Source organism: Clytia hemisphaerica, unplaced genomic scaffold, assembly GCF_902728285.1.
Source record: "Clytia hemisphaerica strain Z4C2 unplaced genomic scaffold, Clytia hemisphaerica genome assembly, whole genome shotgun sequence".
In the NCBI taxonomy this organism is placed as follows: Eukaryota; Metazoa; Cnidaria; class Hydrozoa; order Leptothecata; family Clytiidae; genus Clytia; species Clytia hemisphaerica.
Window position 1 is genome coordinate 401,416 of NW_027104020.1, and position 13,941 is coordinate 415,356.

At 34.3% G+C, this 13,941-nt stretch overlaps 3 protein-coding genes across 4 annotated transcripts in view; all 3 read right to left on the bottom strand.

The window, feature by feature from the left end:
• Positions 1-13,941, bottom strand: part of LOC136811451 (intermembrane lipid transfer protein VPS13D-like) — a 130,073-nt gene that overhangs the window by 100,773 nt on the left and 15,359 nt on the right. The gene's annotated exons all lie outside the window — the stretch shown is intronic.
• Positions 4,039-4,716, bottom strand: LOC136811542 (TLC domain-containing protein 5-like). The gene has a single exon (XM_067068164.1). It carries the CDS (start codon positions 4,714-4,716, stop codon positions 4,039-4,041), a length of 678 nt encoding a protein of 225 aa, XP_066924265.1.
• On the bottom strand, positions 6,237-6,923 carry LOC136811544 (TLC domain-containing protein 5-like). Its single transcript, XM_067068165.1, has one exon. The coding sequence runs from the start codon at positions 6,921-6,923 to the stop codon at positions 6,237-6,239; it is 687 nt and encodes a 228-aa protein (XP_066924266.1).

Genomic DNA, 13,941 nt, shown 5'->3' on the forward strand with positions numbered 1-13,941 from the left:
ATGAGGTAAAATTTGTATATATTGAAAATGCGCGAGAAGCTCAAAAAAATAAAAGTGCAAATTACGTCAATCAACTCTAACTCGATTTTTCATTTTCAAAAAAGGATTTTCGAGTTAAAATTAACTCGAATTTTATTTTCGCAAAAAAAAAAAAAATCTCTAAGCAATCCAGCGAGCTACGAACGAACTTCATGATTTTTTTCTAGCATGAATAGTAACTAGGTCAGCGTGTTTCAAACACACTGTTGGCGATCGCTTATTTCCGACAAAATCATCGGAGAAAGAACCTTCTGTAGTGTTCACTAAGAAATTAATTTTCACTTTGTCCATTTTTTCGTTTAGTCGTAGAAGGGCAAAGTTGATGGCTTATTACTTTACCCCCTGCGATGCAGAACTGTCTCTGATAAATAATGGCAAGATTACAGCAGCTAGACGAAATTATAAAGTCGAGTAAAATGGTCGAGTGAACCTTACCTCTTTAGAAGCTACTTTATCGTTGTTTTTGTTACTACTGTCATGCAATTTCAATTCAGGACACTTATTTTACTATCAAAATCGTTGTAGTAAAAAACAAAATGTTTACGCATGCGTTTTAAAACAGCTGTGAAATTATTGTCTCACTTAAAGTAAATCGATTTAACAGCCCTAAGCATAATGTAGAATAATGAACATGGATAAATGAGACGAACATTGAAATGATAGGGGAATGACGTCATAAACAATACAAAAGTGATGAATACAATAGACTACTTAAGGCTGTTATACATTTTATTTGATCTGCAACTTTTGCCATTATTAGTCAGTACATAACACATGATCAAAGCAAAAGTAAAGCGTAGACCCTAGAGAAAAAAGTTACACTTTGAGGAAGGGGATGGGATATAGCCTGAAAAAATTTTAAAATCTCTCCTATTCAGACAAAATGTAAGGAAACTAATGAGTTTATAAAGTTAAGCGAGTCAAACATTTACTTTCGATTTCAAAAACGAGATTTGACTTGTATATCTACACTGTTAAAATCGCCCTCAGGCGATCGAAAATAGACACTGAATGGATAAACAACCCATAAAACGGTGGTGAGCGAAGCATTGTGTTTCTTTTGTTTAAGAAAACAATCAAGGATCAAGCTCTGTCTGCAAAAGACAACTATATCACGATGGCTTAAAATTCTCTGATTTTGAAAAACTATTGCATATTATTTATAATCTCATTTCTAAAAAGTTTTTGTACTTTTACTCGCCAAAAGTTTGAAAATACTTAATGAATAAATCAATGAATCTGCTGTGACAAAAAAACACTAGGCAAGAAAAACACCTCGTGATCCAAGCCACGATAAACTTCCAATATGAATATAATAACTGGGTCGATAAACTCAAACATTATTTAGATCAAAAGAAAAACTAAACTAAAGGCCTGAAATGACACTGAATTTTAAGTTGGCAATATCTTTCTAACATCTTTCTGAAAAGAGCTAAGTGGCATATATAAGACTTTGGCCCCACTTTGGCTTAATTTTGGTATGAAAAAACGGCTTGAAACGTCATAACGACACGTGAATTAGCAATTATCTTGATGCACTTGCCTCTCTAAGGAACACTTTAGTTCTAATTTGGGAATTGTAAGACCGTGTTTTGATGGATAAAGTGATTAAAATGCTACGAAAATCTTTTTTCAATAAAGGATAATAAGGAAGGAGAGTGAACAATAATTCTTGCAGACAGGGCTAGACCATAAGAAATCAATAAAAATCTAGCTTGTTATTTATCCAGTGTCTATATTAAATTCATACTTCTAGATAAAGGAGGTATGATTGACGGTTTTAAAATTTCAATAAGGCGAGGCCATTTTAACTTGTTGTTTTACGGGCCAAAAAAGAGGGTCGGTCGGTAGCGGCGAAAAAATAAAGATAACAGTAGAATTTCATTTATAAAATCTCCTAAAAAGAAAGCAAAAACTACTATCTTTACAAAAATGCGAGAAAGAAAATAAAAAGACACAAAAAGCTCGAATTCATAGATAAAATGAAAAATCAAACATAAAATTCTCGAAACCTTTGATGAAAAACTACCAAAATTTTGAAAATTTGGCAGTATGAAGGATGAAAATAAACATATAATATGAAAATTAATTTTATTTTTTATTTCGATTTTTAAAATTTCAGGGTAGGTCGGGCCGGTAAAAAAAAAAAAAAAAATCAAATTGGTCGCTCCTAACTAAATTTAAAAAAAGAGAAGATTTTCTGGCTAAAAGCTTTATTGTATTAAAAATTGTAGACTATAATTTCATTTCCATGTAAAATGTTTGAATCGTAGTCACTAGTTTGAGTAAAGAAAACGAGTCTTAAGTTAATTTCATAATCAATAATTTGAAGCAAAATTTGGTGACGAAGTTGATGGAGAAAATTGACAATGATCTGCCCGTATCTGAGAGTGGGTGTGTGCTTACCCATTCCAACCAGTAACAAAACCTCCAAAACGACCCATAATTAAAGACCTTCTCAAGAACAAAAAAATTTAAAACGTAAGCTAACGATAAAAGCACGATGTACGCAGTTAAAATCGTTAATGATCATAAGAAAATAACAAAATATGAAAATAAATCTAAAAAGTTCAGAACGGGAAAAAACAGGCAATCCTTGACTACGGCTCAAATTTCAAGATATTCAATAATTTCATATCTTTAACCATTAGCGTAACACGACCAGCATGTAAAGCGCAAAAGTTTGAGTCTTGAAAATATCTGACAATAAAATCTTCTGTTGCTTCTTGGAGGGCCTCCAGTGCTATTGTTTGTATCCGGAGATGTTCTGCACCAGCACTGCATAAAAGTTCTTTAATTAAACGACAAAAACTCAACTTAGGTATAAGATTAAATGTGGTCCGTTGGTAAAACCGAATTTCTCCGACAGTTTTAATTAACGATTGCTTCATTCTCCTTAAAGAATAAAACGAGTTAAAAGTACACAAGTAAATAACGTAGAACCCAAGAGATAAAAACACCCCCTTCTCACAGATCCACTGGAAAAGTTGGCAAAAATATCGTCCCGGTGAAAAATTATCCTCCAATTTTTGTCCTCAGTGAAAATAATCAAATAAACCAATCCTCACTGCAAAAAACTTTACTATTTTTCCCATCCTCACTGAATTTTATGAGGCTGAAAAATCCTACCGGATATGTGAGAAGGGGGTGTATAAAACATGGATTTGAATGTGGAGGAATCCCCTTTTATTTTCTTTAGAAGATAAATTATACGAAGGAAGAGTTGTAAGAGGTATCAAAGTGTAAACTTATAAATCTTTATCTTCAAGATTAGTTCTGTCACCAATTCGTCGGTCTGGTAGTTAAGATTTTTATAATTATCGGCTGTGATTTTAAGAATATGTATTGGTTTCCAAGAGAATAGAAAAATAATGTTACATTTTCTTTTCTTTATTTTTTCTCTTCCTCGATGATTTCTTTGATTTCTCGTATTTTTGTTTGGTTTTGTTGGTAGATTTGAGCAGCGTTGCAAATGGTGTTTTGGTGCAAGTTTGATACGGACCATATTTATTAATCAATTTGTTGTAATTGCTAATGAAAGTGTATGAAAAATAATGCATTTTTAAAGGAGAGGAAATGGAACGAACACAAATTGTTGTCTTTGATACTAAGAACAACATTGTCGGGCTAGGACTATTAAACGTGATGAACGAAAAGGTACATGGAGAAATTAGAATATTTTGAAGCAATAGTTCTGATCTTAAATTATCTAATTGATCGAAATGCTTTGTAAGAAGAGGCGAAAACTTCACGCAATAGAATGAATACAAAATTGCTCACGAGACTGGAGTATTCCAGTATCTATCCCTACCGATCTATCTATATCTATTTCGATTTAGAATAATCAGTTACATACAGTGCTAAGAATCTTAATCAAAACTATTAATACAAAGCGCTAGAATGGATAAGTCTAAACAGGGGCAAATAATTGAAAACACAAGTTTGAATTGACCTTCATAAACCTTTAAAAATTAAATCCTAATGATCAAAAACTAGAAATCATTCAATCCTAGACTTGTATCCATTAAAAAGTTTCTTTTGTCCAAACTTGAAAATTTGGATCATCCATACCAAACTCAACCCATAAAAAGAAAATCCACAAACTTTCATGAATAGTGTAGTTTCAGTGGCGTGGTAGAGATAATACGCCACTACCGTACCAACCACCGTTCGAAGGATGAAAAACAAGACAAAAAACACCAAATCATTAATAAAACCAAATATGCTTTGATAATTCCCTGTTTCTCGTAAAAACCAACGTATCTGTAGAAAGGGATTAGTTAATTCAGAGCCCCACGTGGTTAGCAACACTTCAGAGGCTGAATGTTGCGTCCACAGGCTGATCAACATGGAAGTGATACTAATGGCATGATGTATGACCATTAACACACCTTCAGTGCGCATGTACAAACACCACGTGATCTCAAAAATAAAATAACCAGCCGTTAAACATAACACGAGGTTTTGGTGATGTGTGTTTAAGAAGCCCATTGTGTCAAAGGGCCATGTTTCAAAGTACGCTGTGTATTCTGCAGAACGAACGATAGCCAAAGCATGTGTGAGAGAGACCATACGACTGATCCATTCTGCATTGTATTTTTTGCGAAACAAAAAGTACAACAAGAAATAATATGCTGACCAGATTGCAGCGAAGAATAGAAGTGCATTATAGTACATTGTGTTTTTTTTTTTAATTCTGAAAAATAAGAAATGAAAAACGTTAGATCATGGTGAAAAGTATTTGTTCAGCACAGCTAAGTTCAAAAAATAAACCGAATAATAAAAGGTGAATCTTTTACTACCATATGGCCTCGACATCTAATTTGCTTAAAATTGATTTTATTTTTTTGGGGAAATGAAAAACATCAGCATCAGCAATGTTTGCTTAACCCCGTTAAAAAAAAGCTGCCCTGACCGAAAAATTGGGATCGACGAAAAGTAGGTACAATTTCCGCAGACCAAATTCGTAAAAATCTATTCTCAAATGCAAGAAAAAGTTCAAGATAAAAATATTTGTTTTCAAAAAAATACTACGGTACAATGCATAAAAATATTACCACTTATAAACATTTTAACTTTACAAATCTCCAAGTTACAACAAATCGAAATAAAAAAAGGCAATTCGAAGCCCTTTCAAAATGCAACTAATGAAGTAGATTGATAGAAGTAGATTCAATCAGCCTATTTTATAAATTAGGTCACGTAAAACCTCTGCCTCGTCTTGAAACGATTGCCAAGGTGATTCAAGTCCCTTGAGACATCCAGTCATTTTCTTAATCAAGCTTCTGAAGAAGAAGCTTGTTCAATTTGTATCCAAGCCAATACTGGAATGTCAAGGTATAATTTTGATAGACGAGCGAGGCATTAGCAAACAGTTTTCTTCTAATTATCAATTAGTAGTACAAATCAAACAAATAAGAGAGAATAAATGCTTTCCGTTTTTTTAGCCTACAAATGGAATAAAGCGCGTTCAAAATCTTTCAGAAGTGGTCGAGTTGAAACTAAAATCAAGTTTCAAGGGTAAGGAGAAATTTAACAATCAATTCTAAAGAAAGTTCTAAACATAAACTGATAACATTTCTTTTTTTTTTAATAAATATAAAATAGACTATGAACAAAAGATAGACTATTTATTTCATTGGCCTTTTTTATTGTATCATTATCATTATAGGATTACGGCAATGACGATTGTTTATAACACCAAAACTTAAATTGCCTTTTAGAACACCCCCTTCTCACAGAGACCCGGTGGGATTCTTTCAGCAAGTAGGGATAAAATAACGGACTTAAACTTGATGGAGATTGATATTCTTTTATTTTCGAGTCAGAAAATTTAGAGGGAATGGGAGAAATAGCGTAATATTTTGAAGTGAGGATTGGTTTATTTCATTATTTTCAGTGAGAACAAGAATTGGAGGATAATATTTTACACCGGCGACGATATTTTGTACAATTTTTCCAGTGGGAAGTGGGGCAATGGGTCTGTGAGAAGGGGATGTTTTAAACTTTGTAAACTTGTAGTAACTAAATTTTAATATAAATATCATTTTTGATAGAACAAAAAAGGTTGAAAATTCCATTAAGAATCTTTTTTTTTTAATTATTTTTTCCTTCTTTAAAACCTTCCAAAAAATTGCAACACGCGCGAAAAAGCACTGGAAAGGGCTGGGTTAAGAAAGGACCTACAAGGTGTGTCATCATTTCTGCTTATCACCTTTAGCATTAGAGGGAGGATACAAGAAGCCGAGTGCTCCCTCGATCATCATTTTCCCCATCGCAATATTGACGAAAGTGAAAGAAATGGCACCAAGTCGCACCACCAACAAACTGCGCCCAATCATAAAAATGTGATAAATGACGTATGTACCGAATATGAATCTCAAGGACAAGAAAAACACAAAGAAGAGTATGTCGTTGACGAGAGCAATGATTGACCCAGCAAATCTTTCACTGTGCTGGAAGAAGTACCGCAAGTTGCAAAACATATTTGTAAATTCACCATACCACACACATATAATAACTTCAGGTCCTGAGGTTCCTGCATAAGTGGTACCAAGGAAAATAATTGTTGCTAGCAAGTGGTGAGCTTTGATCATTACAGATTCTTTGATGATAAAACAAATGAGTGTGTCATATAAAAAGTAAGCTGCACTGATGGTCAGCACTGTCTTTTGAAGGGGTGACACAGGGCCTCCAAACCGGTTAAAATCCCACAATTGCTCGGTCACAATGAGATATTCACAAGAGCGCGCTGCAAACAACCCATGTAAGAAAGCAACTGCATACGAAGTTGATGTAGTGGCAAGGCTCCATTTCCATTGAATCAGTTTAAATATAAAAAACCAGAGCACGATTCCAATTCCTAGCAAAATGTAATCTATCATTTTTAGTGTTCTTCTGAAGAAATGAAACAAAAAATAAACAAAAAGCAAATGAACAATGGGGTAAACGATTTTTAAACCAAAACCTTTAAACTGCCTATCATACCTTAATTCATCAAAATAATTCAAAAAAATAGCCGAGATCAGTCCATAAAGAAATCCTACTTTGCTTACATGGTTCTTAAACAAAAAGTTAAAGGAGCCTTATCCGGAAAAATATTGAAAAACCATATTATTTTCGAAGATTTTCAAAATGTATGTAATATATTTCTTAGCTGCTACATAAAATCTGAAATAATGTATAATCTACAAATACAACTTTTAAATCAAATAAAGCATCGTCTTTCAAATTAGGGACAATAATTACAGTGTTTGGGAATTTTCGGGCCAAAGAGAAAGCTAGATGGTATAATAATCCTTTTTGTAAAGACTGATGCCAGGCAACAAAATATTTGATTGATCCATATTTCCTTACAGAATCAAAATATCTACAACTAGACTAACACCAACAAAATATTCATTTTTCAGGCATGTACAAAGACCATCGTCATCCTATTATTTAATAAACAGTGGAAAACAGCACAAACCTTCATACTGCTAGTAGGAGAAAAGGTGGAGTCTCAGCCAACCAAACCAAAACTACTGTGTAACGATAGAAAATATCAGCATAAAGACATTAAACACCTTGAAACGATACTCATCTTACAATTTCAAAATACCTAGATTTTTGGTTTTTATAATAAAATTCAGAATTCAAAATTCAATTAAAATGAAACAATATAGAAATATATTAAAAATAAAAATAAAATGGGAACAAATATAATATCTACTCTAAAATCTCGGGCTTTTTATAATTAATACTATTTATTTACAAATACAACAAAAACTTTTCAAATCTTATCATTAAACCACACAAAGTTGTCAATTATCATCCCAATCTTTGCATATTTTTTTGCATAGAAAACAAGTTTCAAAATGATGAGCAATTTAGCATTAAACCTAGAAAATTGATGTGACAGATAAAATAGCAAGTACAAACTATGCAAATTCAAAGCATCAATAATTATTATTTATACCATGTAGCAAGTTTATATCTGTGTTTGTTTTGTATGTTTTTAAAATGGCCTATTGGTGACATAGTACAATGCAATGTTCTTAGGTGAGAGTTATAACCTGGTTTGGTACTGATTAATCCACTGTTAAATAAAAGTAATGTCATGTTGTCAATAAAGTATACTTCATTTAATTAAATACATTTAACTCAATCAGGTCCAAAAAATTCTAAAAACATGAATAATAAATTACCAATCAAAAACAAGAAATAGAAGGAACAATTTCATAGAACATAAATCCATATGTAAATTCAATAACATTTTAAAAAGTTTACATCAATTTTCTTTGGATGAATCCAATAATTTTATAACTCCATGACAATCCAACAAAATAAAACAATAGTCCAAATGCTTTGATGAGGGTGTGAGTTTTAGGTGCAACCATAAATTGATAACATAGAACAGTAAAAAAGATCACCCTAATGATCAAAAACACAACAGCAAATACAAAATCATTCCAAAAAGCCAACCTGCTTCCTTGCATGGTGTAGTATTTCAAATAAAATCGATATTGGAGGAAAGGATTAGTGAGCTCTCCTCCCCATAGCGCCACACAAATCTCGGCACCACTTGATCCATACCAATGTGATAAAGGAAGCATTAACACTCCAACAGCATGGTGTGCCAATATCAGGGGATCTTCATCAGACTTAACAAAGAGCAGCCAAATTGTGTCAAAAATGAAATAAGAGCAAGCAAACATTAAAATCTTTTCTTCCATAACAGTGTTTGTGCCACCAATTCTGTGGAGCGGATTTCCATCTGTATATGCACTATATTCTATCATACGACATATGACCAGAGAATGCAATAGTGTTAATGTTCGATTACACCATTCTTCAGGTTTGCCAGATAAAACTCTTAGCATCAAATATAATGTGAACCATAGAAAGGATAAGACAGTGATCTCAAAAATCATGATTAGAAAATAACACACAATGTGCAAGTATTTTTGAAATTTTTCGACTGTAAACATAACAAATCAAAATTGGTCATCTCAGGTTGGAAGGTTGTAGTTGTGAAAGATAAAAAACTCAATGACTCTATTTTAAGAAAAGTCAATAACCCTTAAGAAAATTGGGATTTGCCTCTACAAAATTTTAGAATAGATCAAAAGAACAGGGAAAGAATATGATTGAAAAGCACATTTCTTGAGTTAAATTCCTGTTGTCCCAAAAGGACTTGGTAAAAGCACTCCTATAAAAAATCTGTTGAAAACACATGGACTTTTCTTCTTAAGCTAAAGTTCCAGTCGAACTTTATCAGAATTTCTAAGTTAGATAACTGTTCAATTTGGTTCGGTAATCGAACAGTTATCTTCAATTCCTTCAATAAATTGGTGGGTTGACATCGCTGACTGGGTAGATTTTGAGTTGTAGATGAAAAGATTTGACCTGCCAGTCAGTAGTTTTTGCCTAAAGTATTTTACAATTTTCCCATATTTCCTAATTAGGAAGGCTATAGTGAAGTTATATGCACTGGGGATGAGCTGGAGTTTTTATAAGATACTTCACTAATTGGTTATTTGAAGTGATAGAGATGACGAGTTCTTTAGAAAAAGTAGCAAAATTGTTTTATTACTGGTTAACGACCAACCAAATCAAATAAGAGCTTGTAAAAACTCCAGCTTGTCCCAAGAAAATACAAACTAGCGACTAACCAAGACAATCTGTAATAAAAACCCAGTATACATTTTGGAAAAAAGAAATACAAAAAGTAAAAAACAAAAGGAATGCACAAGACACAAAAGGAAGTGATAAGCTGAAAACAGAAGTCTGAGATCAGGTGCGGTACCAAGAGTAAGCATCTCCTGCCACTCTAGAGTAACCTGTCAGTTTAACAAGAAGAAAGAAATTAAAACATATGCACAAAGTCTGACCATACAGTTTAACAAGCTACATGCTGAATTGACCCACCTGAAGATTGATGTAATAAGACAATTGAAAAATGAGAACAATAGTATGAAAATGCAGAATAATACGAGAACAACTCGAGAAATTCATGGAATCCGGCGATTCTCGGCTGTTTTGGCAATTTTTAGAAAGTTTCTGTACCAAAATCAGTTTCATTGAAAATTGAACCATGCTTAATCGTGGACATTCTTATAAATGATGTTTTTGTTTGAAAAAAAACAATGACATGAAACGAAAAAATCCAATGAAAATCTACAAAAACGGAAATTTCCGGCTTTTTTGGCCGGAAAAAACATTTTCTCAAAAATCGAACGCCATCATGTTTTGAGCATTGCAAATACGCATCATTCTGCAAAAAATCAGAGAAAAATAAAGATGAAAATTCGAGAAAATGTCAAAAAACCGGTTTTTCCGGCATATTTCCGGCATTTTCGGCCGGAAAAAATTGTTTTTTCGTAAATCGGGCCCCGTCACATTTTAGGTGTTGTCGTTTTGTGTCCAGGGTTTTAACGCTTTGAAATTGCCTACTAGGAAAGTTATTCATTCTGGGTGGTATATCTCAATGCTTTGCCCATTAGAGTTCATATTTTTTGCACATAGACAGTATAGCCCTAACTCTTCATATAAAATTTACCGGAAACACATATTTGAACTTTGTACCAAATTGTGCTTGCAAGCACTTAAGTTCAGGGGGGGGGGTCAAGCAGTTGATCCAGAACATCATCCGTAGTAACTGATTTTTGATGATTTTTAGGACCATGAAAATATAATGAAATGAAAGAAATCAGTATCATCAAGAAAGTATCATCATGAAAATATAAAATCTAGAGAAAATAACTAAATCTAGTATGTACAGGTAAGAATATAAATCAAAATGATAAAACTTAGTATAATAACAAAAATTATTGTATGCCTAAAAAAAGATTCAAATATCTCTTTTTTAGAATCAAATAGCAGTCTAGGTATTAATTACCAGGTTATAGATGGGATTCATGCCAGCAGGCTCGGGTGAAAAAAGGCATGTCCAAAATAAATTTTGGGTGCACACCGCTTCCCATTATTCCTTAACTTTCATATAAAGCTCAAAAGAATCGTATCAACAGCTGGGTCGAAAATTGATATTAAGCCAATCTCAAGATATCGGCCAAAAACAGAGTTTGACGTTATGAAGTACATTGAAAAAACACGTCAAAAAGACAATTTTTTTTTTTTAATGAAGATTTACAGTCCAGGCACACGAGGGCCTCTAAACCGATCTATCGTCTACAATTACAAAGATCTTGATTCGTAGCGCAATGGATGTTCCACCCATGCCTTGGTTAGTTCTTCTTTGAACGCTTTGATGCTAGTAGCGTTAACAGTCTCTTTTGGTAGCTGGTTCCATGCTGTCACACATCGATAGTAAAACGACTTGGTCTGGACACCTCTAAATCCATCGTCTGCAAAGTTTGGTATCAGTTCGTAATCTGAGTTTGAGATGGACGCACCCTGCGAATAAACTTTCCAACTGTGGTGTCCTTATCGTAGAAGTGCAAGTGTTTGTAGATCTGAACCATGTCTCTGAAGTGTCTTCTGAATTCGAGAGAAGGCAAGTCAAGTTTTCGTAGGCGCTGCTCGTATGGTAGATTACTTAACCTTCTGACCATCCTAGTGGCACGTCGTTGAACGCCCTCAATAAGTTGATGTCCTTACGAGTTTTGGTGACCATACAGATTGGGCATACTCGAGATGAGGCCGGACAAAGGTTGTGTACAGAGTGAAGAAAGTTTCAAGGCTAAGGTCTTTGAAACCTCTTCTGATGACTCCTAGAATGGAATTAGCTTTTTTCACTTGTTTTGATATGTGTTCTTCAAAGGATAAGTCAGAGTCTATCAGAACACCGAGATCTTTTTCAACGAAAACATGTTCAAGTTGTTCACCTCTAAGTGAATAAGGGTGCGCGTGGACAATATTCCAATATTTACCGAGAGTGAGAACGTGGCACTTATCTGGGTGAAATCTTAATAGCCAATCATTTGACCACTTTTCAAGTTTGTGTATGTCTTGTTGGATAGCCAATGAGTCCTCAATCGAGTTGACTTCTCTGAAAATCTTCGTGTCGTCAGCAAATAGGAGAATCGAAGACAGCACATGTATATCATCCGGACCGAAGGATTTACTCACATCCAGCAATTTTATCTGTTTTCTCATCATATCTTCTGTTATGATGATGTTCTCAACTTGAATCTCCGTTCGTGTAGGAAAGTCAGGAATCGTTCCTGGGGGCTCATTGGTAAAGACGCTGCAAAACTGTTTTTGTAGGATGTTAGCCTTGTCGAGATTGTCGTGTTTAATCGATGATTTGTCATCAGGGTTTTCAAGTAGTGGTGAGACTCCGCTTGATGACTTAGGTTTAGATCTTACATGAGACCAAAATATCTTTGGCTTTTCCTTGGATTTATCACAAATGCTTTTTTCATAAGTCCTGTTGGCCTTTGACATCAAACGATTAACTCTGTTTCTTACAATAGTCAGAAGCAGCCACCGTCCTAAAATTTGCAAATATCTGTTCTGATTTGCCAGCTGGAAGGATTTCCCCAAACTTAAGAACAGTTCCTCGTTTTCCAGGGGAGAAATTTTTACTTCAGAACAGTTATATTTTTCCAGCTAGGAGGTAAAAAAACTTTCGGAACAGATACTAAATTACCAGGCGATTGATTTTACGCGAGTTAACTGTTCTTATGTACCAGGGCTGATAAAATCTTATAAGAACAGATCGCTAAATTCCAGCTCGACATTGAAGGACTATTAAGAACAGAAACTTAATTTCCAGCAAAACAGTTTAACTTTAAATATCTTTGCGAACAGATCGACAATTTCCAGATGTTTTATAGAACAGATGAAGAATTTTCAGCTCAAAGGCTTTTCGACTTTTTTGAAATTCCCTCAGAACAGATAGGAAATTCTTAGACACCTTATTGCGATTATTTTTTGGATATCAAAGTATTTTTTCATAAGAACAGACCATATTTTCCCAGCTAGTCCCAATCTTCAGTAGAAAAGACCACTTTTTTCCAGCAGACTTTTTTCTTTAGTTCGCTAAGAACAGACCGCCATATCCAGCTGGAACGTGCCTTCAGAACAGATATTTTGAAGTCCCCCTTCGGTGGATGCTTTCGAATAGTGTAATTGGCACGATGACGATCTCTGTCGAGAGGTGCAGATCTTAACCACCTTCTATGGAGCGTTTTCTTTGACTTGATTTCATCTTGAAGATTCTTATTAATAGTCGAACGTGCGCAACGCACTGGGCTCAACTTCAGTAGCTTCAAGTTATTTATAGGCCCAATTGTAGACCCCAAGATATTCATCAAAGGAATAAGTGTGCCAAATTTAAGCCAAATCTGACAATTTTTTAAGTCTCCAGGCTGCCCAAAGGTTTTAGCCTCGTTTTGGCGAAATACTCGTCCCCAGGCCCCAAAAATCAAAAATTTTGAAAAATGAAAAATGAAACCCCAGATATTCACCCAAGGACCCAAGGAACAAGTGTGCAAAATTTCAGCAAAATCGAACAATATTTGAAGTCTCCAGGCTGCCCCAGAGTTTTAGCCTCGTTTTGGCGAAAAACTCGTCCGCAGGCCCCAAAAATAAAAAATTTTGAAAAAATGAAAAAAACACCCCCAGATATTTACCCAAGGAACATGTGTGCAAAATTTCAGCCAAATCGAACAATTTTTGAAGTCTCCAGGCTGCCCCAAAGTTTTAGCCTCGTTTTGGCGAAAAACTCGTCCCCAGGCCCCAAAAATCAGAATTTACAAAAAGTGAAAAAAATACCCCCAGATATTTTACCCAAGGAACAAGTGTGCCAAATTTCAGCTAAATCCGACCATTTTTGAAGCCTCCAGGCTGCCCCAAAGTTTTAGCCTCGTTTTGGCGAAACACTCGTCCCCAGGCCCCAAAAATCAAAATTTTCAAAAATTGAAAAAAACACCCCCAGATATTCACCCAAGGAACAAG

Excerpts from the sequence above, each read along its gene's own strand:
- LOC136811542 (XM_067068164.1), bottom strand. The coding sequence starts at position 4,716 with ATGTACTATAATGCACTTCTATTCTTCGCTGCAATCTGGTCAGCATAT.
- LOC136811544 (XM_067068165.1), bottom strand. The coding sequence starts at position 6,923 with ATGATAGATTACATTTTGCTAGGAATTGGAATCGTGCTCTGGTTTTTT.